The 23335-nt window shown below is 49.9% G+C and overlaps 1 protein-coding gene and 1 long non-coding RNA gene across 2 annotated transcripts in view; both read right to left on the bottom strand.

Moving 5' to 3' along the window:
• The window catches only part of LOC135288455 (histone-lysine N-methyltransferase 2B-like), a 67068-nt gene extending 45088 nt beyond the window's left edge, over window positions 1-21980 (bottom strand). Inside the window, 6 exon segments of the mRNA XM_064401846.1 lie at window positions 7250-7306; window positions 12347-12402; window positions 15784-16021; window positions 18990-19057; window positions 20241-20281; window positions 21714-21980. Coding sequence (XP_064257916.1) covers window positions 7250-7306; window positions 12347-12402; window positions 15784-16021; window positions 18990-19057; window positions 20241-20281; window positions 21714-21980 — 727 coding nt within the window.
• LOC135288532 (uncharacterized) lies at window positions 324-5736 on the bottom strand. Its single transcript, XR_010351600.1, has 4 exons — window positions 5718-5736; window positions 3324-3415; window positions 2323-2426; window positions 324-344 (listed from the first exon to the last, which is right to left on the bottom strand). It is a non-coding gene; the product is annotated as an uncharacterized LOC135288532 (long non-coding RNA).
• Window positions 21981-23335: the final 1355 nt, after the last annotated feature.

Raw genomic sequence — 23335 nt, 5'->3', positions numbered from 1 at the left:
AAATTTGGGTGAAAAACTCGAAATTTGGGGAGAGAAACACAAAATTTGGAGTGGAAAACTCAAAATTTGGGGTGAAAAACGCAAAATTTGGGTCAGAAACACAAAATTTGGGTCAGAAACGCAAAAATTTGGGGTCAGAAACGCAAAATTTGGGGAGAAAACCTCAATATTTGGGTCAAAACCGCAAAATTTGGGGTCAAACCCTCAAAATTTGGGATGAAAAAGGCAAAATTTGGGGTCAGGACCCAAAAAACCCATAAAAAGTAGCCCAAAAACCATGAAAATGGCCCCAAAAACCCTAAAAATGGCCTCAAAAACCCAATGTTGTCCAGGGCCGAGTCCTCCTGGGGGAAAAATGCAAAATTTGGGGACAGAAATGCAAAATTTGGGGACAGAAATGCAAAATTTGGGGTCAAAACCACAAAATTTGGGGTCAGGACCCAAAAAACTCTAAAAATTAACTAAAAAACCCTACAAATTACCCCAAAAAACCAAAAAATTGCCCAAAAATGGCCCCAAAATCTCAATGTTGTCCAGGGCCGAGTTCTCCTGGGGGAAAACCCAAAATTTGGGTCAAAAAAAGAAAAATTTGGGGAGAAAAACGCAAAATTTGGGGTCAGGACACAAAAAAACCTAAAAATTGCCCCAAAACCCCCAAAAAACGGCCTCAAAAACCCAAAAATTTGAGGTAAAACCTTCTAAAACCCAAATGTTGCACAGGGCAGGATCCACTTTTGGGGTGAAAAAGCCAAAATTTGGGGTCAGGACCCAAAAAACCCCAAAAATGGCACCAAAATACCCCAAAAATACCAAAACTTACCCAAAAAACCCCAAAATTGAAGCTAAAAAACCCCGAAAATGGCCCCAAAAAACCCCAAAATTTGAGGTAAAAAACTCCCAAACCCCAAACGCTGTCCAGGCAGGATCCACTTTTGGGGTGAAAAAGCCAAAATTTGGGGTCAGGACCCAAAAAAAACCCAAAAATGACCCAAAAAACCAAAGGAAAATTTGGGGGGAATTCCTCCCAAAAATGGCAAAATTGGGAAAATTTGGGGGAGATTGGGAGGGAAAATTTGGGGGAATTTGAGGAATTTGGGGCAAATTTTTGGGGAATTTTAGGGAAAACTTTGATGGAATTTTGGGGGATTTTGGGGGGAAATTTCGGGGGAATTTGGAAAGAATTTGGGGGAATTTGGGGGCATTTTGAGGATTTTTGGAGGAATTTGGGGAAATTTTGGGGGGAATTTTAGGGAAAACTTTGATGGAATTTTGGGGGGAAATTTCAGGGGAAATTTTGGGGATTTTAGGGGAGAATTCTGATGGAATTTGGGGAAATTCTGGGGAATTTTTGGAGAAAATTTTAGAGGAATTTTGAAAGAATTTGGGGGAATTTTGGGGCATTTTTTGGGGAATTTTGGAGGAAATTGGGGGAATTTTTTTAGGAAATTTTGGAAAAATTCTGGGAGGAATTTTTGGAGAATTTTGAGGAGAATTTGGGGAATTTTGGGGGAATTTTTGGGGAGGTTCTGTTTGAAATTCAGGGGAAATTTTTTTGAAATTTGGGGAAATTTGGAGGAAATTTTGGGGGAATTTTTGTGGAATTTTTGGGGGAATTTGGGGGATTTTGGGAGAAATTTGGGGAAATTTTTTAGAAATTTTGGGGGGAATTTTTTTTCAAATTTTGGGAACATTTGGGGGAAAATTTTGGGAAATTTTGGGGAGAATTTTGGGAGAATTTCTTGGGGGGGAAATTTGAGGAATTTTGAGGGAATTTTGGGGCAAATTTTGGAGAAATTTTGGGTGGGGGAGGGGAAATTTTGGGGGTTTTTTTCAGGGTGGGGGAGGGGAATTTTTGAGGATATTTTTGGGATATTTTGGGGGTGGGGAGGGGAAATTTGGAGGGATTTTTTTGCTGATTTTTGGGGTGGGGAGGGGAAATTTGGGTGAATTTTGGGGGAATTTTGGGGTGGGGGAGGGGAAATTTGGGGTGATTTTTGGGGTGGGGGAGGGGAAATTTTGGAGATTTGGGGCTGATTTTTTGGGGTGGGGAGGGGAAATTTGGGTGAATTTTTGGGGATATTTTTGGGGTGGGGGGAGGGGAAATTTTGGAGGATTTGGGGGCTGATTTTTTGGGGTGGAGGAGGGGAATTTTGGGGTGATTTTGGAGGTGGAAAAGGGGAAAATTTGGGGTGATTTTTATGGGGTGGGGGAGGGGAATTTTTGGGATATTTTTAAGGTGGGGAAGGGGAATTTTTGGGGTGATTTTTTGGGGTGGGGGAGGGGAATTTTTGGGACTCTTTTGGGGGTGGGGGAGGGGCTCACCTTGAAGTCCACGCGCAGCCGCGTCCCCGCCCCTCCCCCGTCGCCGGCCCGGCCCCTCCCCCACCCGTTCTGGGGGGGCCCAAAGCTCCGGGGGGGCCCCAATCCTGGGGGGGGGAGGGGGGAGGGGTCAGAGCCGCTGCCCCTCCCCCACCCCAGCAACCCCTCCAAGTCCTCCCCTCCCCCCCCCTTTTTTACCCCCTCTCCCACCCCCAAATTTTGGGGTCTCCCCCCCCAATTCTGCCCCTCCCCCACCCCAAATTTTGGATTCCCCTCCCAGGGTCTCGTCCCCTCCCCCACTTTGCCCCTCCCCCTACCCCAAATTTTGCCCCTCCCCCCTCCTTTCTTTTACCCCTCCCCCCACCCCAAATTTCGGGTTCCCCTCCCCCCTCCCCATTTGACCCCTCCCCCACCCCCTTTAACCCCTCCCCCACCTTCTTCCGCCCCTCCCCCACCCAGTTTTGCCCCTCCCCCACCCCAAATTTGGGTTTCCCTCCCCCCAATTTCCCCTCCCCCCACCTTCATTTTACCCCTCCCCCTCCCCTCAATTTTTGGGTTCCCCTCCCCCCCTTTGTAGCCCCTCCCCCACCCCATTTTACCCCTCCCCCACCCCATCCTGCCCCTCCCCCCTTTGTTGCCCCTCCCCCACCCCGTTTTACCCCTCCCCCTTTCACCGCCCCTCCCCCACCCCTGCTTTGCCCCTCCCCCTGTTGTTCCCACCCCTCCCCCACCCCATTCCACCCCTCCCCCACCCAGTTTTGCCCCTCCCGCACCCCCAAATTTTGCCGCCCCCCCCAATTTCCCCTCCCCCACCCCTCCATTTTTGGGTCCCCCCCGCTCTGCCCCTCCCCCACCCCGCTGTTACCCCTCCCCCACACAGTTTTACCCCTCCCCCACCCAATTTTACCCCTCTCCCACCCCATCCTGCCCCTCCCCCACCCCTTTGTTGCCCCTCCCCCCCGCTGTTCCCGCCCCTCCCCCACCCCACTTTGCCCCTCCCCCACCTGTTGCTGCCTCCTGCGCGCGCGCAGCTGCAGCAGCGGCTGCAGGGGGCGGGGCCTCGGCAGGGGGGCGGGGTCAGGCTCGGGGGCGGAGTCTGGGGGGGGGACGGGACACAGCGGGGGTCACACCTGGGCACACCTGGGCACACCTGGGACACCTCAAAAACACCTGGGGACACCTGGGGACACCTGGGGGGGCTCAGGGGACACTTTGGGGGCATCTGGGGACACCTGGGGACACCTCAAAAACACCTGGGGACACCTGGAGGGGCTCTGGAGACACCTGGGGACACCTTGGGGACACTTTGAGACAACCAAAATACACCTGGGGACACTTTGGGGACACCTGGGGACATCTCAAAGACACCTGGGGACACCTGGGGACACCCAAAATACACCTGGGGACACTTTGGGACACCTGGGGACACCTCAAAGACACCTGGGGACACCTGGAGGGGCTCTGGGGACACTTTGGGGACACCTGGGGACACTTGGGGACACTTTGGGGACACCTGGGGACACTTTGGGGACACCTCAAAGACACCTGGGGACACTTGGGGGGGCTCAGGGGACACTTTGGGGACACCTGGGGACACTTTGGGGACACTTTGGGGACACCCGAAACACACCTGGGACAATTTGGGACATCTCAAAGTCACCTGGGGACACCTGGAGGGGTCTGGGGGACACTTTGGGGACACCTGGGGACACCTGGGGACACTCGGGGACACTTTGGGGACACCTGGGACACACCTGGGGACACCTGGGGACAGCTAAAATACACCTGGGACACTTTGGGGACACCTCGAAGACACCTGGGTCACACCTGGGGACACCCAAAATACACCTGGGGACACTTTGGGACACCTGGGGACACTTTGGGTTCAGCTGGGGACACCTCAAAGACACCTGGGGAACACCTGGAGGGGCTCTGGGGACACTTTGGGGACACCTGGGGGTGCTCTAGGAACACCTGGGGACACCTAAAATACACCTGGGACACTTTGGGGACACCTGGGGACACCTCGGGACACTTGGGGGGGCTCCGGGACACTTTGGGACTCCTGAAATGCACCTGGGGACACTTGGGGACACTTTGGGGACACCTGGGAGGGCTCTGGGGGCATTTTGGGGACAATTTGGGGACACTCTGGGGACATCTGGGACATTTTGGAGACACCTGGGAGGGGTCTGGGGACACTGGGGACATTTGCGGACACCTGGGGACACCTGGGGACACCTGGGGGGGCTCTGGGGACACTCTGGGGACACCTGGGGACACTTTGGGGACACCTCAAAGACACCTGGGGACACTTGGGGGGGCTCAGGGACACTTTGGGGACACCTGGGGACACTTGGGGACACCTTTGGGGACACCCGAAACACACCTGGGACAATTTGGGGACACCTTGGGGACATCTCAAAGTCACCTGGGGACACCTGGAGGCGCTCTGGGGACACCTTGGGGACACCTGGGGACACTCCTGGGCACACCTGGGACACTTTGGGGACCTTTTGGGACACCCAAAATGCATCTGGGGACACCTGGAGGGGCTCTGGGGACACCTGAGACACTCCTGGGGACACTTGGGGACACCTCAAAGACACCTGGGGACATCTAAAATACACCTGGGGACACCTGGGGACACTTTAGGGACATCTAAAACACACCTGGGGACACTTTGGGGGGGTTTTGGGGACATCTAAAATGCACCTGGGACACCTGGGGGCACTTTGGGGACATCTGGGGACACTTTGGGGACACCTAAAATACACCTGGGGACAGCTGGGTCACACCTGGGGACATGGGGACACTTTGGGGGCACCTGGGGACACCAGGAAGGGCTCTGGTCACACCTGAGGACACCTGGGGACACTTTGGGGACACCTGGCCAGGTGAGTCACACCTGGGGACACTTAGGGACAACTGGGGACACCTGGGCCAGGTGGCACCGGGATGGGGACAGCCAAAATGCACCTGGGGACACTCTGGGGACACTTTGGGGGACAACTGGGGACACTCTGGGGACACCCTGGGGACACTTTGGGGACACACCCCGGACCTGTCCCCAGAATATCCCAGCCCCCAAATGTCCCCAATGTCCCCCGCAGTGTCCCCAATGTCCCCTCAATGTCCCCTCAATGTCCCAGTGTCCCCTCTCACCATCACTGTCCCCTCACTGTCCCCCATGTCCCCAATGTCCCCCTGTCCCCGTGTCCCCTCACTGTCCCCAATGTCCCCAAACTCCCCAATGTCCCCTCAGTGTCCCCAGCGTCTCCAATGTCCCCAATGTCCCCCCAATGTCCCCAATGTCCCCCTCAATGTTCTCAGTGTCACCAATGTCCCCAAACCCCAATGTCCCCAGTGTCCCCCAACATCCCGGTGTCCCCTCTCACCGTCGCTGTCCCCCTGTCCCCAATGTCCCTGATGTCCCCAAACCCCCAGTGTCCCCTCAGTGTCCCCGATGTCCCCAATGTCCCCTCAGTGTCCCCCCCGTGTCCCCCTGTCCCCTCAGTGTCCAGTGTCCCCTCTCACCATCACTGTCCCCCTATCCCCAAGCCCCCCAATGTCCCCAGTGTCCTTGTGTCCCCTCAGTGTCCCCCCCCTGTCCCCTCTCACCGTCGCTGTCCCCCTGCCCCCCTGTCCCCGATGTCCCCCTGTCCCCTCTCACCGTTGCTGTCCCCCTGTCCCTCGGGGCTGTCTGTCCAGGGGCGGGGCCTCAGTGTATGGGGGTCCCCGATGTCCCCATTGTCCCCTCAGTGTCCCCCCCTGTCCCCCTGTCCCCTCAGTGTCCCCCCCCTGTCCCCTCTCACCGTCGCTGTCCCCCTGCCCCCCTGTCCCCGATGTCCCCCTGTCCCCTCTCACCGTTGCTGTCCCCCTGTCCCTCGGGGCTGTCTGTCCAGGGGCGGGGCCTCAGTGTATGGGGGTCCCCGATGTCCCCATTGTCCCCTCAGTGTCCCCCCTGTCCCCCTGTCCCCTCAGTGTCCCCAATGTCCCCCGATGTCCCCCTGTCCCCTCTCACCGTCGCTGTCCCCAATGTCCCCGATGTCCCCTGTCCCCTCAGTGTCCCCCTGTCCCCTCACTGTCCCCCTGTCCCCAATGTCCCCCTGTCCCCTCTCACCGTCGCTGTCCCCCTGTCCCCCCAATGTCCCCTGTCCCCAATCCCCCCAATGTCCCCCTGTCCCCAATCCCCCGATGTCCCCCTGTCCCCCCCCCGTCCCCCCTCACCGTCGCTGTCCCCCTGTCCCCAATGTCCCCCTGTCCCCCCCCTGTCCCCGTGTCCCCTCTCACCGTCGCTGTCCCCAGTGTCCCCAATCCCCCCAATGTCCCCCTGTCCCCCTGTCCCCCCTCACCGTCGCTGTCCCCCTGTCCCCTCAGTGTCCCCCTGTCCCCCAATGTCCCCAATGTCCCCCTGTCCCCCTGTCCCCTCTCACCGTCACTGTCCCCCTGTCCCCAATCCCCTCAGTGTCCCCCCTGTCCCCCCGATGTCCCCCTGTCCCCTCTCACCGTCGCTGTCCCCCTGTCCCTCAGTGTCCCCCTGTCCCCCCGATGTCCCCCTGTCCCCTCTCACCGTCGCTGTCCCCAATGTCCCCTCAGTGTCCCCAATGTCCCCCTGTCCCCTCAGTGTCCCCCTGTCCCCTCAGTGTCCCCCTGTCCCCTCAGTGTCCCCCTGTCCCCTCTCACCGTCGCTGTCCCCCTGTCCCCCCGATGTCCCCCTGTCCCGGTGTCCCCTCTCACCGTCGCTGTCCCCCTGTCCCTCGGGGCTGTCTGTCCGGGGGCGTGGGCCTCAGCGCGCGCCGCGCGGGGGGGTGGGGGCGGGGCGGCGCTGTCCCCTCCCCCCGCCGGGGGGGCGGGGCCGCTGCTGTCCCCTCCCCCCGCTGTCCCCTCGCTGTCCCCCATGGGCTCCCCGGGGCCGCCCCTCCCCCACTGTCGCCGCTCTCCTCGCCCGAGTCCCAGGGCGCCGCGCGGGGGCGGGGCCCGCGGCCTGCGGGCAATTAGCGCTGGTTAATTAATGGTAATTAACGAGAAATAACAGAAATCCCAAAAAATCCGACAGAAATCGCGGAAAATCCCACTGAAATCCACGAAAATTCACCCCAAATCCACGAAAATTCACCCAAAAATTCACCTGAAACTAACTAAAACTCCTGGAATTAACAGCAATTAGCGGTGGTTAATTAATGGTAATTAATGAGAATGAACAGAAATCCCAAAATATCCGACTGAAATCCCTGAAAATTCACCCCAAATCCACGAAATTCACCCAAAATCCCAGAAAATTCAGCTGAAATTGACTAAAACTCCTGGAATTAACAGCAATTAGCGGCGGTTAATTAACGGTAATTAATGAGAATTAGCAGAAATCCCAAAATCGACTGAAATCCACGAAATTTTAGCTGAAATCCCCCAAAATTCACCCGAAAACTAAAACTCTCCTGGAATTAACAGCAATTAGCGGTGATTAATTAATGGTAATTAACGGAAATCAACAGAAATGGACAAAGTCCCCGAAAATCCGACTGAAATCCATGAAAATTCACCCGAAATTCACCCGAAATCCACGAAAATTCACCCAAAAATCCACCTGAAACTAACTAAAACTCCTGGGATTAATAGCAATTAGAGGCGATTAATTAACGGTAATTAATGAAAGGAAACAGAAATGAACTGAAATCCCAAAAAATCCGACTGAAATCCACGAAAATTCACCCGAAATTCACGAAAATTCACCCAAAAATTCACCCCGAAACTAACTGAAACTCTACTGGAACTAACAGCAATTAGCGGTGATTAATTAATGGAAATTAATTAAAGTGAGCGGAAATGAACCAAAATCCCAAAAAATCCGACAGAAATCCCCAAAAATTCACACCGAAATCCACAGAATTCACCCAAAATTGACTAAAACTCTCCTGGAATTAACAGCAATTAGCGGTGATTAATTAATGGCAATTAATGAAAATTAATCAAAATGGACCGAAATCCCAAAAATACCAACTGAAATCCCAAAAATTCACCAACCAAATCCACGAAAATTCAGCCGAAATTAACAGAAATTCACCTGGAATGATCAGCAATTAACGGGACTCATTAATGACAATTAATGAAAGGGAACAGGAATGAACCAAAATAAAAAAAATCCGACAAAATTCCCCGAAAATTCACCCAAAATCCACGAAAATTCACCCAAATTTAACAGAAATTAATTGAAATTAACAAAATTTCACCTAGAATTAATATCAATTAACGGCAATTCATTAATGAAAATCAGTGAAAATGAATGGAAATGAACCAAAATCCAAAAATCTGCACCCAAAAATAACTCAAATCCCTGAAAATTCACCTGAAATTAACTAAAATTCACCTGAAATTCACCTGAAATTAACCAAAATTTACTAAAATTCACCTAAAATTAACGTAATTTCACCCAGAATTAACTGAAATTAAATAGAATTCACCCAAAATTAACTGATGTTAACTAAAATTCACCTCAATTTAACTGAAATTCAACCAAAATTAACTAAAATTCACCTGAAATTAACCAAATTCACCCCAAAATGAACTGAAATTTACTAAAATTCACCCAGAATTAACTGAAATTCACCCAAAATGAACCGAAATCAACTAAAATTCACCCAAAATTAACCAAAATTCACCCAAAATTAACCAAAATCAGCCAAAAAAACCCCAAATTTACTGAAATCAGCCAAAATTAACCCAAAATAATCCCAAATCAACTGAAATTCATGAAATCACCCAAAATCCCCAATATTCATCCCAAAATCCACCCAAATCCCCAAAAATCCAAGGAAAATTCAGCAAAATTAAGAAAAATTACCAAGACTTAACCAAATCAGCCAAAATTCACCCAAAATTAGCAAAATTAACCAAATTAACAAAAATTAACTCAAACCCAGCCAAATCAAGGAAAATAATTTGAAATTCACCCAAAATTAATCCAAATTCAGCCAAATTTTAACAAACTTCACTCAAAATCACCCAAATCCAAAAAATCCACCCAAAATCAGCCAAAATTACTGAAAATTAATCAGCAAAAATCAGACAAAACCAGACAAAACTAATTAAAATTAATTGAAGTCACCCCAAATCAAACAAAATCGCCCAAAAAGAAGCAAATTTGACCCAAAATTCACATAAATCACCCAAAGTTTATCAAAATTCACCCAAAATTAATCAGAATTCACCCCAAGATTTACTAAAATTCACTCAAAAAATGATCAAATTTACCCCAAATTTATCGAAATTCACTCAAAATTGATCAAAATTCACCAAAAATTGTCCCAAAATTCCCCAGAATTCACTCAGAATTGACCAAAATTTACCCCAAATTTATCAAAATTCACTCAAAATTGATCAAAATTCACTCAGAATTGACCAAAAATTGTCCAAAATTCCCCAAAATTCACTCAGAATTGATGAAAATTCACCAAAAATTGTCCAAAATTCACTAAAATTCACTCAGAATTGACCAAGTTGACCCCAAATTTATCAGAAGTCGCTCAAAATTGACCCAAATTCACACCAAAATTGACCCAAATTCACCCAAAATTGACCCAAATTCACCCAAAATTGACCCAAATTCACCCAAAATTGACCCAAATTCACCCAAAATGAACGAAAAATTTAAAAATCTCCCCCAAGTTCTTTAAGCTCCATGGAAAATCCCCCAAAATGTCCCCAAATCCACCCAAAAATCCCCAAAATTCCCCCTAAATCCCCCAAAATGTCCCCAAATCCACCGGAAATGTCCCCAAATCCCCTCCCCCATCCCAGAAATGTCCCCAAATCACCGGAAATGTCCCAAATGTCCCCGAATCCCCTCCCCCATCACGCAAAATGTCCAAAATCCCCCCCAAATGTCCCCAAATCCCCCAAAATTCCCCCAAAATCCCCCCAAATGTCCCCAAAATGCGCCCAAATCCCCTCCCCCACGCCCCCAAAGTCCCCAAAATGTCCCCAAATCCCCCCCAAAGTCCCCAAACCCCCCCCAAAATGTCCCAAAATGCCCCGAAATCCCCTCCCCCACCCCCCCAAAGTCCCCAAAATGCCCCCAGGTGTCCCCAAACCCCCCGAAATGTCCCCAAAATGTCCCCAAATCCCCCCCAAAGTCCCACAACCCCCCCCAAAATCCCCCGAAACGTCCCAAAATGCCCCTAAATCCCCTCCCCCATCCCCCAAAGTCACAAAAATGCCCCCAGGTGTCCCCAAACCCCCCGAAATGTCCCCAAATGTCCCGGAAACGTCCCCAAATCCCCTCCCCCATCCCAGAAATGTCCCCAAATCACCGGAAATGTCCCGAAATGTCCCCGAATCCCCTCCCCCACCCCAGAATTGTCCCCAAAGTCCCCAATTCCCCGAAATGTCCCCAAATCCCCCCCAAAGTCCCAATTCCCCCGAAATGTCCCCAAATCCCCCCCAAAGTCCCCAAACCCCCGAAATGTCCCCAAATGTCCCCACATCCCCTCCCCCGTACCTGTCCCTCTGTCCCGGTCCCCGCGTGGCCGCGGAGGGGGCGGGGCCAACCTGGGAGGGGGCGGGCCTCACCTGGGAGGGGGCGGGGCCTCACCTGGGAGGGGCGGGGTCTCACCTGGGAGTGGGCGGGGCCAACCTGGGAGGGGGCGGGGGCCTCACCTGGGAGGGGGGCGGGCCTCACGGGGGGGGGGTCCTGGGGACACTTTGGGGGAGGGGCTTTGGGGGACATTTGGGGACATTTGGGGACATTTGGGGATTTTTGGGGGCATTTTGGGGGTGGGGGAGGGGATTTGGGACATTTGAGGGACTTTAGGGGGGATTTGGGGACATTTTGGGGACATTTCCAGGAGATTTGGGGACATTTTGGGGACATTTGGGGACATTTTGGGGACATCCCAGTGCTCCCGGTGTGATCCCAGTAACTCCCAGTTTGATCCCAGTCTGACCCCAGGGCTCCCAGTATGATCCAGTAACTCCCAGCCCATCCCAGTTTGTCCCAGTCCCTCCCAGTCTATCCCAGTAACTCCCACTTTCATCCCAGTACGACTCCAGTGCCATCCCAGTTTATCCCAGTCCCTCCCAGTTTATCCCAGTATAAACCACTCCATCCCAGTAACTCCCAGTTTGATACCAGTACGATCCCAGTATGACCCCAGTCCCTCCCAGTCCATCCCAATCCCCTCCCAGTCCCTCCCAGTATGACTCCAACCCCCTCCCAGTTTATCCCAGTATAAACCAGTCCGTCCCAGTCCCTCCCAGTTTGTCCCAGTTCCCTCCCAGTCCTTCCTATTAACTCCCAGTTTGATCCCAGTATGATCCCAGTCCCTCCCACTCCATCCCAACTCCTCCCAGTTTATCCCAGTACCATCCCAGTTTGTCCCAGTCCCTCCCAGTTCCCCCCCAGTCCCTCCCAGTATGATTCCAATCCTCTCCCAGTCCCTCCCAGTTTATCCCAGTTCGTCCCAGTAACTCCCAGTTGGATCCCACTATGATTCCAGTATGAAGCCAGTCCCTCCCAGTCCATCCCAGTCCCTCCCAGTTTGATCCCAGTCCCTCCCAGTCCCTCCCAGTTTGATCCCAGTCCCTCCCAGTCCCTCCCAGTTTGATCCCAGTCCCTCCCAGTCCCTCCCAGTTTGATCCCAGTCCCTCCCAGTCTCTCCCAGTTGATCCCAGTCCATCCCAGTCCCTCCCAGTCCCCCCAGTCCTCCCAGTCCCTCCCAGTTTGATCCCAGTCCCCTCCAGTTCCCTCCCATCCCTCCCAGTCCCTCCCAGTTTAATCCCAGTTCCCCCAGTCCCCTCCCAGTCTCTCCCAGTTTGATCCCAGTCTCTCCCAGTCCCTCCCAGTCCTCCCAGTTCCCCCTCCCAGTCCCTCCCAGTCCCTCCCAGTCCCCCCCAGCCCCCTCCCAGTTTGATCCCAGTCCCTCCCAGTTTGATCCCAGTCCCTCCCAGTTTGATCCCAGTCCCTCCCAGTTTGATCCCAGTTCCCTCCCCAGTCCGTCCCAGTTTGATCCCAGTCCGTCCCAGTTCCCACCTCTCCTCCCGAGCCGTTCCAGTTTTCGAGCCTCGATTTTGTCGCAGCGCCGGAGCCTGGGGGGGGAGGGGTCAAAATTCCCCAAAAATCCCAAAATTTCCCCCAAATTTTCCCCAAAATTCCCCCAAATTTTCCCAACATTTCCCTCAAAATTTCCCAAAATTCCCCCACATTTTCACCAAAATTCCCCCAATTTTCCCCAAAATTCCACCAAGTTTTCCAAAAATTCCCCCAAATTTTTCCAAATTTTCCCCCAAAATTTCCCTCAAGATTTCCCAAAATTCCCCCACATTTTGCCAAAATTCCCCCAATTTTTCCCCGATTTTCCCCCAAATTCCCCACAAAATTTCCTAAAATTCCCACAAAATCCCTCAAATTTCCCCACAAAATTTCTCAGAATTTCCCAAAATTCTCCAAAATTTCCCCAAAACTTTCTCCAGATTTCCCCCAAATTTCTCACATTTTTTCCCAAATTTCTCCTAAATTTTCCCCAAACATTTCCAAAACTTCCTCCAAATTTCCCCCAAACTTTCTCTATTTTTTCCCAATTTTTTCCCCAATTTTTTCCCAATTTTCTCCCAAACTGCCCCAATTTTTTCCCCAATTTTTCCCCATTTTTTCCCATTTTCCCCCCAACTTTCTCCCATTTTTTCACCATATTTACCCCAAATTTGCCCAATTTTTCCCATTTTTTCTCAGATTTTTCCCATTTTCCCCAACTTTCCCCAAATTTTCCTCAATTTTTTCTCCCAAATTTTTCTCTTATTTTCCCAATTTTTCCCAACCTTTCCCCTAATATTTTCCTAGTTTTCCCCAATTTTTTTCCCAATTTTTCATTAAACTTCCCCAATTTTTTCCCCAACTTTCCCCCAATATTTTCCCAATTTTCTCCCCATTTCCCTCAATTTTTTTTCTCATTTTTTCCTAAACTTCCCCCAAATTTTTCCTTTATTTCCCCCAAATTTTCCCAATTCTTTACCATATTTACCCCAAATTCTTTCCCATTTTTTACCATATTTCCCCCACATTTCCCCCATTTTATCCCAATTTTTCACCACATTCACCCCAAATTCCCACCAATCCTCCCCCAATGTTTCACTGAATTTCCCCCGATTTTCCCACAATTTTTCATTAAATTTCCCCCAATTTTTTCTGTATTTACCCCAATTCTTTCTCAATTTTCTCCCAATTTTTTATTATATTTACCCCAATTTTTCCCATTTTCCCTCCAGTCTTCCCCCATTTTTCCCCATTTTTTCTCCATTTTCGCCCATTTTTTCCCCAATTTTTCCCGTATTTCCCCCATTTTTCCCCCATTTCTTCTCCATTTTCCCCAATTTTCCCCCAATTTTTTACCATTTTTTCCCCATCTTTTTCCTATTTTCCCCCCAATTTTTTACTGTATTTACCCCATTTTTTCTCTGTTTTTCCCCATTTTTCCCCATTTTTTCTCCATTTTTTCCCCCATTTTTCCCCTATATTTTCCCAAATTTTTCCCCGATTTTCCCCCATTTTTCCCTAATTTTTCCCCATTATTCCAGCACTCACACGCAGCACTGTTTCTGGTGTTGTTCCCCCCAACTCGGGCTTGTCGCGGCACTTGGGCACTGCCCGCAGCCCCCCATTTTTTACCGTATTTCCCCCATTTTTTACCATTTTTCCCCCAGTTTTTTACCATATTTACCCCAGTTTTTTCCTATCTCTGCCCCATTTTTTCTCCGATTTCCCCCCAGTTTTTTCCCCCATTTTCCCCCCAATTTCCCCATTGTTTCTCACTCACCCCCAGCTCTGTTTCTTGGTGTTGTTCCCCAAACTTGGCTTGTCGCGGCACTTGGGGCAGTGCCCGCAGCCCCCCAGTTTTACCGTTTTCCCCCATTTTTCCCTGTATTTTCCCCATTTTTTCTCCATTTTTTTCCCCATTTTTTTCTCCATTTTTCCCCAATTTTTTCTCCATTTTTCCCCCATTTTTCCCCATTTTTTCTCCATTTTTTCCCCCATTTTTTCTCCATTTTTCCCCATTTTTCCTCCATATTTTCCCCATTTTTTCCCTATATTTTCGCCATTTTTTCCCCATTTTTTCCCCGATTTCCCCCCAGTTTTTTCCCCAATTTTCCCCATTTTCCCCCCATTATTCCAGCACTCACCCCCAGCACTGTTTCTTGGTGTTGTTCCCCCCGAACTTGGGCTTGTCCCGGCACTTGGGGCACTGCCCGCAGCCCCCCAGTTTTACCGTATTTACCCCATTTTTCCCTGTATTTTCCCCATTTTTTCTCCATTTTTTCCCCATTTTTTTCTCCATTTTTCCCCAATTTTTCTCCATTTTTCCCCATTTTTCCCCATATTTTCTCCCCATTTTTTCCCCATTTTTTCCCTATATTTTCGCCATTTTTTCCCCGATTTTCTCCCAATTTTTTACCATATTTTCCCCAATTTTTCCCCAATTTCCCCCACTCCCAGCACTCACCCCCAGCTCTGTTTCTTGCTGTTGTTCCCCCCGAACTTGGGTTTATCCCTGCACTTGGGGCACTGCCCGCAGCCCCCCAGTTTACCGTATTTCCCCAGTTTTTACCGTATTTCCCCCAGTTTTTACCGTATTTCCCCCATTTTTTACCGTATTTACCCCAGTTTTTTCCTATCTCTGCCCCATTTTTTCTCCAATTTCCCCCCAGTTTTTTCCCCATTTTCCCCCCATTTTTCCCCTCATTCCTCACTCACCCCCAGCTCTGTTTCTTGTGTTGTTCCCCCCGAACTCGGGCTTGTCCCAGCACTTGGGGCCCTGCCCGCAGCCCCCCAGTTTTACCGTTTTCCCCCATTTTTCCCCAATTTTTCCCCTCATTCCTCACTCACCCCCAGCTCTGTTTCTTGGTGTTGTTCCCCCGAACTTGGGCTTGTCGCGGCACTTGGGGCACTGCCCGCAGCCCCCCAGTTTTACCGTTTTCCCCCATTTCCCCCCAGTTTCCCCCACTCCCAGCACTCACCCCCAGCTCTGTTTCTTGCTGTTGTTCCCCCGAACTTGGGCTTGTCCCGGCACTTGGGGCACTGCCCGCAGCCCCCATTTTCCCCCATTTTCCCCTATATTTTCCCCTATATTTTCCCCATTTTTTTCCCCATTTTTTTCCCCATTTTCCCCCCATTTTTCCCCCCACTCCCAGCACTCACACGCAGCACTGTTTCTTGGTGTTGGGCCCCCCGACCTTGGGTTTATCCCGGCAGTTGGGGCAGTGCCCGCAGCCCCCAGTTTTACCGTATTTCCCCCAGTTTTACCGTTTTCCCCCATTTTCCCCCAATTTCCCCATTATTCCCAGCACTCACCCCCAGCTCTGTTTCTTGGTGTTGGGCCCCCCGAACTCGGGCTTGTCGCGGCACTTGGGGCACTGCCCGCAGCCCCCATTTTCCCCCATTTTCCCCCCAATTTCCCCATTATTCCCAGCACTCACACGCAGCACTGTTTCTTGGTGTTGGGCCCCCCGAACTTGGGCTTGTCGCGGCAGTTGGGGCAGTGCCCGCAGTCCTGGCCCCGCCGGCAGCCCCGGCAGCGGCCGCAGCGCGACCCCCGCGGGCCCCGCGCCCGGGGGGAGGGGCGGCCGGGCGGGGGGCGGGGCCCGCAGCGCGCGGGGGGCGGGGCCGGGGGCGGGGCCGGCTCGGGGCCGGGGCGGGGCCGCTTGGGCTCCGACTCTGCCCGGGAAGAGGGGGAAATTCAGGGTGAATCGGGGGGTTAAGGGGGTTAATTCGGGGTTTGAAGGGTTAATTTGGGGTTTTAAGGGGTTATTTTGGGGTTAAATCTGCGTTTAAGGGGTTAATTCAGAGGTTTAAGGGGTTAATTCGGCATTAAGGGGTTAATTCGGGGTTTAAGGGGTTAATTCAGGGGTTAATTCGGGGTTTAAGGAGTTAATTCAGGGGTTAATTTGGGGTTTAAGGGTTAATTCAGGGGTTTAAGGGGTTAAGTCGGGGATTAGGGGGTTAATTTGGGGTTTAAGGGGTTAATTCGTGGTTTAAGGGGTTAATTCGGGGATTAGCGGGTTAATTTGGGGTTTAAGGGGTTAATTCAGGGGTTTAACGGGTTAATTCGGCGTTTAAGGGGTTAATTCGGGGGTTAAGGGGTTAATTCAGGGGTTAATTCAGGGTTAATTCAGGGATTAGGGGGTTAATTTGGGGTTTAAGGGGTTAATTCAGGGGTTAAGGGGTTAATTTGGCATTTAAGGGGTTAATTCGGGGGTTAAGGGGTTCATTCAGGACTTTAAGGGGTTAATTTATGGTTAATTTGGGGTTTAAAGGGTGATTTTGGGTTTTAAGGGTTAATTCGGGTTTTAAGGGGTTAATTGAAGTTAATTTGGGGTTAAGGGGTTAATTCAGAGGCTTAGGGGTTAATTTGGGGTTTTATGGGGATAATTTGGTGTACATTTGGGGTAATTTGGGGAATAAGGGGTTAATTTGGGTTTCAAGGGGTTAATTCAGGGTTAATTTGGGGATTAAGGGGTTAATTTGGGGCTAATTTGGGGTTTCAGGGGTTAATTCGGGGTTTACGGGGTGAAATTCGGGGTTTTTAAGGGTTAAATTGGGTCTAATTTGGGGCTTAAGGGGTTAATTTGGGATTTTAAGGGTTAATTTGTGATTGATTTGGGTTTGGGGGTTCATTCGGGGTTCAAGGGGTTAATCTGGATTTAATCAAGGTTTAAAGAGCTAATTTGGGTTCAAGGGGGTTAATTTGGGATTTAATCAAGGTTTAAAGAGCTAATTCGGGGTTTAAGGGGTTAAATTTGGTCTAATTGGGGCTTTAAGGGTTAATTCTGGTCCGATTTGGGTTTTGAGGTTAATTTGGGCTTAATTTGGGCTTAATTTGGGGTTCAAGGGGTTAATTTGGGATTTAATCAAGGTTTAAATGGTTAATTTGGGGTTTAAGGGGTTAAATTGGGTCTAATTTGGGGCTTTAAGGGTTAATTCCAGTCTGATTTGGGTTTTGAGGTTAATTGGGCTTAATTTGGGGCTAATTTTGGGCTTAATTTGGGGTTCAAGGGGGTTAATTTGGGGTTTAATTAAGGTTTAAATGGTTAATTTGGGGTTTAAGGGGTTAAATTGGGTCTCATTTGGGGCTTTAAGGGTTAATTCTGGTCCGATTTGGGTTTTGAGGTTAATTTGGGGGTAATTTGGGGTTCAAGGGGTTAATTTGGGATTTAATCAAGGTTTAAAGGGCTATTTGGGGTTTAAGGGGTTAATTTGGGTCTAATTTGGGTTATTTTGGGGTTTAAGGGGTGAATTTGAGGGTTTAAGGGTTAATTCCGGTCTGATTTGGGCTTTGGGGTTAACTTGGGGTTCATTCGGGGCTAATTTGGGCTTCGAGGGGTTAATTTGGGCTTCGAGGGGTTAATTTGGGCTGGATTTGGGGATTTTTGGGGTGAATTTCACATTTTGGGGGTTTTATTTGGGGGTTTAAAGGGTTAATTTGAGGGGTTTGGGGTCAATTCGGGGCTTTTTGGGGCCACTTTGGGCTTTGAGGGGTTAATTTGGGGTTTTGGGGATTTTGGGATTTTTGGGGATGTTTTGGATGGACTTTTAGGATTCTTTAGAGGTTTTTTAGTGATTTTTGGGAATTTTTTGGGTGGATTTGGGGATTTTTGGGATATTTTGGGGATTTTGGGGGGTTTTGGGGGATTTGGGGATTTTTTGGGGTGGATTTTTAAGATTTTTGGGCTTTTGAGGCAGATTTTTGGGATTTTTGGGGGTTTTGGGGACTCTGGGTTTTTGGGGGGATTTTTAGGATTTTTTGGGTGGATTTTTGAGATTTTTGGGGGTTTTTGGGGTGGATATTTACAATTTTTTGAGTTCTTGGGTGGATTTTAGGGATTTTTGGGGCGGATTTTGGGATTTTTTTTTGGGGTGTTTTGGGGTGAATTTTTAGGATTTTATTTTGAGTTTTGCGGGATTTTGGGGATTTTTTGGGGTGGATTTTTTGGGGTTTTTGGGGTGGATTTGGGGGATTTTTTTGGGGGTTTTTAAAGGTGGATTTTGGGGAATTTTTGGGGTTTAGAGTGAATTTTGGAGATTCTTTTGTTGTTGTTGTTCCAAAGTGGATTTTGGGGTGTTTTGGGGTGGATTTTTAGGATTTTTTGGGTTTTGGGGCTGGATTTTGGGATTTTTGGGGGGTTTTAGATGTGGATTTTGGGGGATTTTAGGGTTTGGGGTGGATTTGGGGATTTTTTTGTGTTTTTTGGGGTGGATTTTTGGGATTTTTTGGGGTTCTTAGCGTGGATTTGGGGATTTTTTTTGGTTTTGGGTTGGATTTTGGTATTTTTTGGGTTTTTTGGGGTGGATTTTGGGGGTTTTGGGGTGGATTTTGGGGTTTTGGGGGCTTTTGGGTTGGATTTTTGAGACTTTTTGGGTTTGGGGTTGGATTTTTAAGATTTTGGGGGTTTTGGGGTGAATTTTGAGATTTTTGGGGGGTTTTTGGGGTGGTTTTTTGTGATTTTTTGGGTTTTTGGGGGTGGATTTTTGGGGTTTTGAGCAGGTTTTGAGCAATTTTGGGGTGGATTTTGGGCTTTTTGGGGTGGATTTTGGGGTATTTTTGGGGGTTTTTAGGGTAGATTTTTCTGATTTTTTGGGTTTTTGGGGTGGATTTTGGGTTTTTTTGGGGTTTTTGGTGCCTCACCTTCGGGGGGCGTGCCGGGCTCGGGGGGGCGGCGCTCTCCTGCACACGTGCTTGATCCGGGGGGAGCCCTGGGAAATTTGGGAAATTTGGGGGAATTTTGGGAATTTTTGGGGAAATTTTGGGGGTCAGAGGCACCCCCAAAACCCCAAAACTCCCCCCAAAAAATCCCAAAATTTCTGTGAAAAAACAAACCCTGAAATGAGCAAAATCCCACCCAAAATCCTCCCCAAAATCCAAAAAAAACCCCAAAAATTCACCCAAAATCCTCCAAAAAAACCTCAAAATCTCCCTAAAAGCCCAAAAATCTTCACAAAAGCCAAAAAAACCCCAAAAAAATCCACCCAAACTCCCAAAAAATCCACCCAAAATCCAAAAAAACTCCCAAAAGTCCACCCAAAAATCAAAACAAAATCCTAAAATAAAAACATTCATCCAAAATCCAAAAAAAGTACCCAAAATCCTGAAATATTTCACCCAAAATTCAAAAAAATCCACCTAAAATTCCCAAATATTTCTCTAAAATCCCCCCAAATACAAAAATCTGCTCCAAATCCCCCAAAAAATAAAAAAATCCATCCAAAATTCACCAAGAAGCTTCAGAATTCAACCAAAATTTTTTAAAAATTCACTGGAAATCAGAAAATCCACCCAAAATTTAAAAATGGCCCAAATATAAAAAATTTCAAAAAATCCCCCCAAAAATCTTTAAAAAAGCCACCCAAAAATTCAAAACTCCACCCAAAACAAAACAAAATTTCAAAACTTCCAAAAATCCACTAAAATCCAAAAAAATGCCCCAAAAGTTTATCCAAAATCCCCCAAAAAATGCCCCAAATATCCCAAAAAATTCCAAAAAATCCACCCCAAATTCAAACAAGCCACTCAAAATACCAAAAATATCCCCCAAAAATTCACTCAAACTTTAAAAGATTTCAAAACTCAAAAAACCCCCAAAATGCCAAAAAATGGCCTCAAAATCCAAAAAAATCCACCCAAAATCCAAAGAAATGCACACAAAACTCCCAAAAATCCCCCAAAATCCCCAAAATTTCACACAAAATTCCCAAAAAATCCCCAAAATGCAAAAAAAACCCAAAAAATTGCCCAAAAAACCCAAAAATTCCACCCAAAACTACCCCAAAATCCCTTTACAACCTCAAATCCCCCAAAATTCTCCAAATTTTCCCAAATTTTCCCAAAATTTTCCCAAAATTTCCCCAAAATTTTCCCAAAATTCCCCAAATTTCTCACCTGGGGCTCTCCGGGGGCTCCTCCGGCTCCTCCGACCCCACCTGGAAGGACCCAAAATTCACCAAAATTGACCAAAATTCCCCTAAATCTCCCAGAAATTCTCAAAAATTCCCCAAAATCTCTTTAAAATTCCTTTAAATCACCCCAAAGCCTCCCCAAAATTCTCTCAAATTCACCCAAAAATGCCCCAAAATTGACCAAAGTCCAAAAAATCTCCTCAAAATTCCCCCAAATCTCCCCAAAATTCTCAAAAAATCCTCAAAATGCCCCAAAATTCCAAAAAAGTTCCCCAAATTCCCCTCAATTGCTCCAAATTCCTCCCAATTTCCCCCAAGTTTCCTGAAAATTCCCCAAAAAGAACCTCAAAACTCCCTTAAATCTCAAAAAAATCCACAAATTTCTCCAAATTCCCTGAAAATTCCCCCAAATGTTCAGGCCTTCCCAAAATTTCCAAATCTCCCAAGAATTCTCCCCAAAATTTCCCCAAAAATTCTCAAAATGCCCCAAAATCCAAAAGAATTCCCTGAAGTTCTGCCTCAATTCCTCACAATTCCCTCAAAATTCCCCAAATGCCAAAAAAATCCCCAAAATTCCCCCAAAATTCCCCAAAATTTCCCCAAATTCCGCCAAATCTCCCAAATTTCCCCAAAATCCCACAAAAATCCCCCTAAAATTCTAAAAAAATCTCCTAAATCCCCCCAAAATTCCTAAAAAAACCCAAGATTTCCCCAAAATTCCCTCATATCTCCCCAATTCCACTCCTAATTCCCCCAAAATTCCCCAAATTTCCAAAAATCTCACCAAAAATCCACCCAAATTCCCCAAAACCTGAAAAAAATCCTCTAAATTCCCATAAAAATCTCCAAAATTCCCCCAAAATTCCTCAAACCTCCCAAATTCTCCCAAAATTACTAAATATTTCCCCAAATTCCCCCGAAATCCCCCAAAAATTCCCCCAAAATGTGAAAATCCCCTAAATTTCCCTAAATTCCCCAAATTCCATGAAGTTTTCCCAAATCTCCTAAAATTTCCCCCCCAAAATTCCCTCAAATCTGCCAAATTCCTGCAAAACTCCCAAATTTTCCCCAAATTTTCCCCAAAATTCCCAAGAAAACCCAAAATTTCCTCAAAATTTCCCCAAATCTCCCAAAATTTGCCCGAAATTCCCTCAAATCTCCCAAATTCCCCCAAAATTCAAAAATCCTGTAAATTCCTCTAAATTCCCCTAAAATTCCCTGGAATTTCCCCAAATCTCACAAAATTTCTCCAAAATTCCCCCAAAATTCGCTCAAGTCTCCCAAATTTCCCAAAAATCCCCCAAAATTCCTAAAAATCCCCCGAAATTTCTCCAAATCTCCCAAATTCCACCCAAAATTCCCCCAAATGTCCCAAAATTCCCAAAAAATTCCCCAAAAAACCCAAAATCCCCCCAAATCCCCCAAAATCCGCCCCACTTCCCCCGCTGCCCCTCACGCGCTGCCTGCGGTCGATCCGGCCCAGCTGCAGGCGGGCGCGGCTCAGCAGGTCGAAGACACGCCCCGTGACGTCATCAGGCCCCGCCCCCGCCGGCCCACAGCCGCTTCCTGCCGTGCTGACGTCATTTCCTGCCGTTCCGACACCACTTCCTGCCGTGCTGACATCACTTCCTGCTGCAGTGACATCACTTCCTGCCGTGCCAACGTCATTTCCTGCTGCGTTGACGTCACTTCCTGTCGTGCTGACGTCACTTCCTGCCGCCATGCCCACAGCGCCCCCTAGCGGACAGTGGCTGTCGGAAGTGGGCGTGGCTTGAGCAGGAAGCAGGGGGGCGTGGCCGGCGGCAGCGCTCAGCGATTGGTGGAGGCCCGAGGTGGGCGGGGCTTGAGGCCGAGGGCGGCGCCCGCAGCAGGAGGGGGCGGGGGCCGGAAGGGGGCGGGGCCGTGCGGGTCAAAGGTCACGGCGGGGTCGGCCAGGGTCACCAGCAGGGGCAGCAGGGCGGGGTCAAAGGTCACCGTGGAGGAGTCAAAGGTCAGCACGGGGTCTCCGAAGGGGGCGGGGCCTCCCCCGGGCGTCCTCGGGGCGACCGCGGTGACGTCACCGCCCGGCCTGATGACGTCATCGCCGGCCCCGATCGCGCCGTCGAGGACGATGACGTCATCGGCGCTCTCTGTGACGTCACTGGTGCCGTTGGTGACGTCACAGGCGGCGTTGATGACGTCACAAGCTGGTCCAATGGCGTCGCAGGGGGAATTGGTGACGTCACAGGTGGGTCCGATGACGTCACAGGCAGGATTGATGACATCACAAGACGGCCCGATGACGTCACAGGCGGGTTTGATGACGTCACAGGCCGGTCTGGCCACTCCGCGGTCCGGTTCGATGACGTCACAAGTGAGGTCGATGACGTCACAGGTCGGTTTGGCGCCGTCAGAGCCGCCCTTGATGACGTCACACAGCCGCCCTTGATGACGTCACAGCCGCCCTTGATGACGTCACAGCCGCCCTTGATGACGTCAGAGCCGCCCTTGATGACGTCACAGTTGTTTTTGATGACGTCACCGCCCGGGTTTGAGGTCAGAGCCGGCCCTGATGACGTCACTGCTCGCCCTGATGACGTCACGGCCGGCTCTGATGACGTCACGGCCGGCCCAGGTGAAGGTGGGCGCCCTCAGCAGCGCCCGGCGGGGGGAGGGGCACGGCGGGGGGAGGGGCCGGGGGACACCGGGGGGGTCCCGGGGGGCTTTGGGGGTCCCGTGGGGGTCCCGGGGGTCACTCGGGGTCACCTCGGGGTCCTGGGGCGTCCTGAGAGGGTCCCCAGGGGGGTCCCGGGGGACTTTGGGGGTCCCGGGGGGGTCCCCAGGGGGGTCCCGGGCGGGTTTTGGGGGGTCCTGGGGGGTCTCGGAGGGGTCCTGGGGGTCCCCAAGGGGGTCCCGGGTGGATTTGGGGGGGGCCTGAGTGGATTTTGGGGGGTCCCGGGTGGGTTTTGGGGGGGTCCCAGGGGTCACTCGGGGTCCCCCGAGGGTCCCAGCTGTCCCCAAGGGGGTCCCGGGTGGAATTTTGGGGGTCCCCGCCATCCCCAAGGGGGTCCCAAGCAGATTCTGGGGGGTCCTGGACAG

The sequence above is a fragment of the Passer domesticus genome, chromosome 33, assembly GCF_036417665.1.
Source record: "Passer domesticus isolate bPasDom1 chromosome 33, bPasDom1.hap1, whole genome shotgun sequence".
In the NCBI taxonomy this organism is placed as follows: Eukaryota; Metazoa; Chordata; class Aves; order Passeriformes; family Passeridae; genus Passer; species Passer domesticus.
Note: the sequence above shows the minus strand (reverse complement) of the source record. Positions and strands in the feature narration are given on the sequence as shown.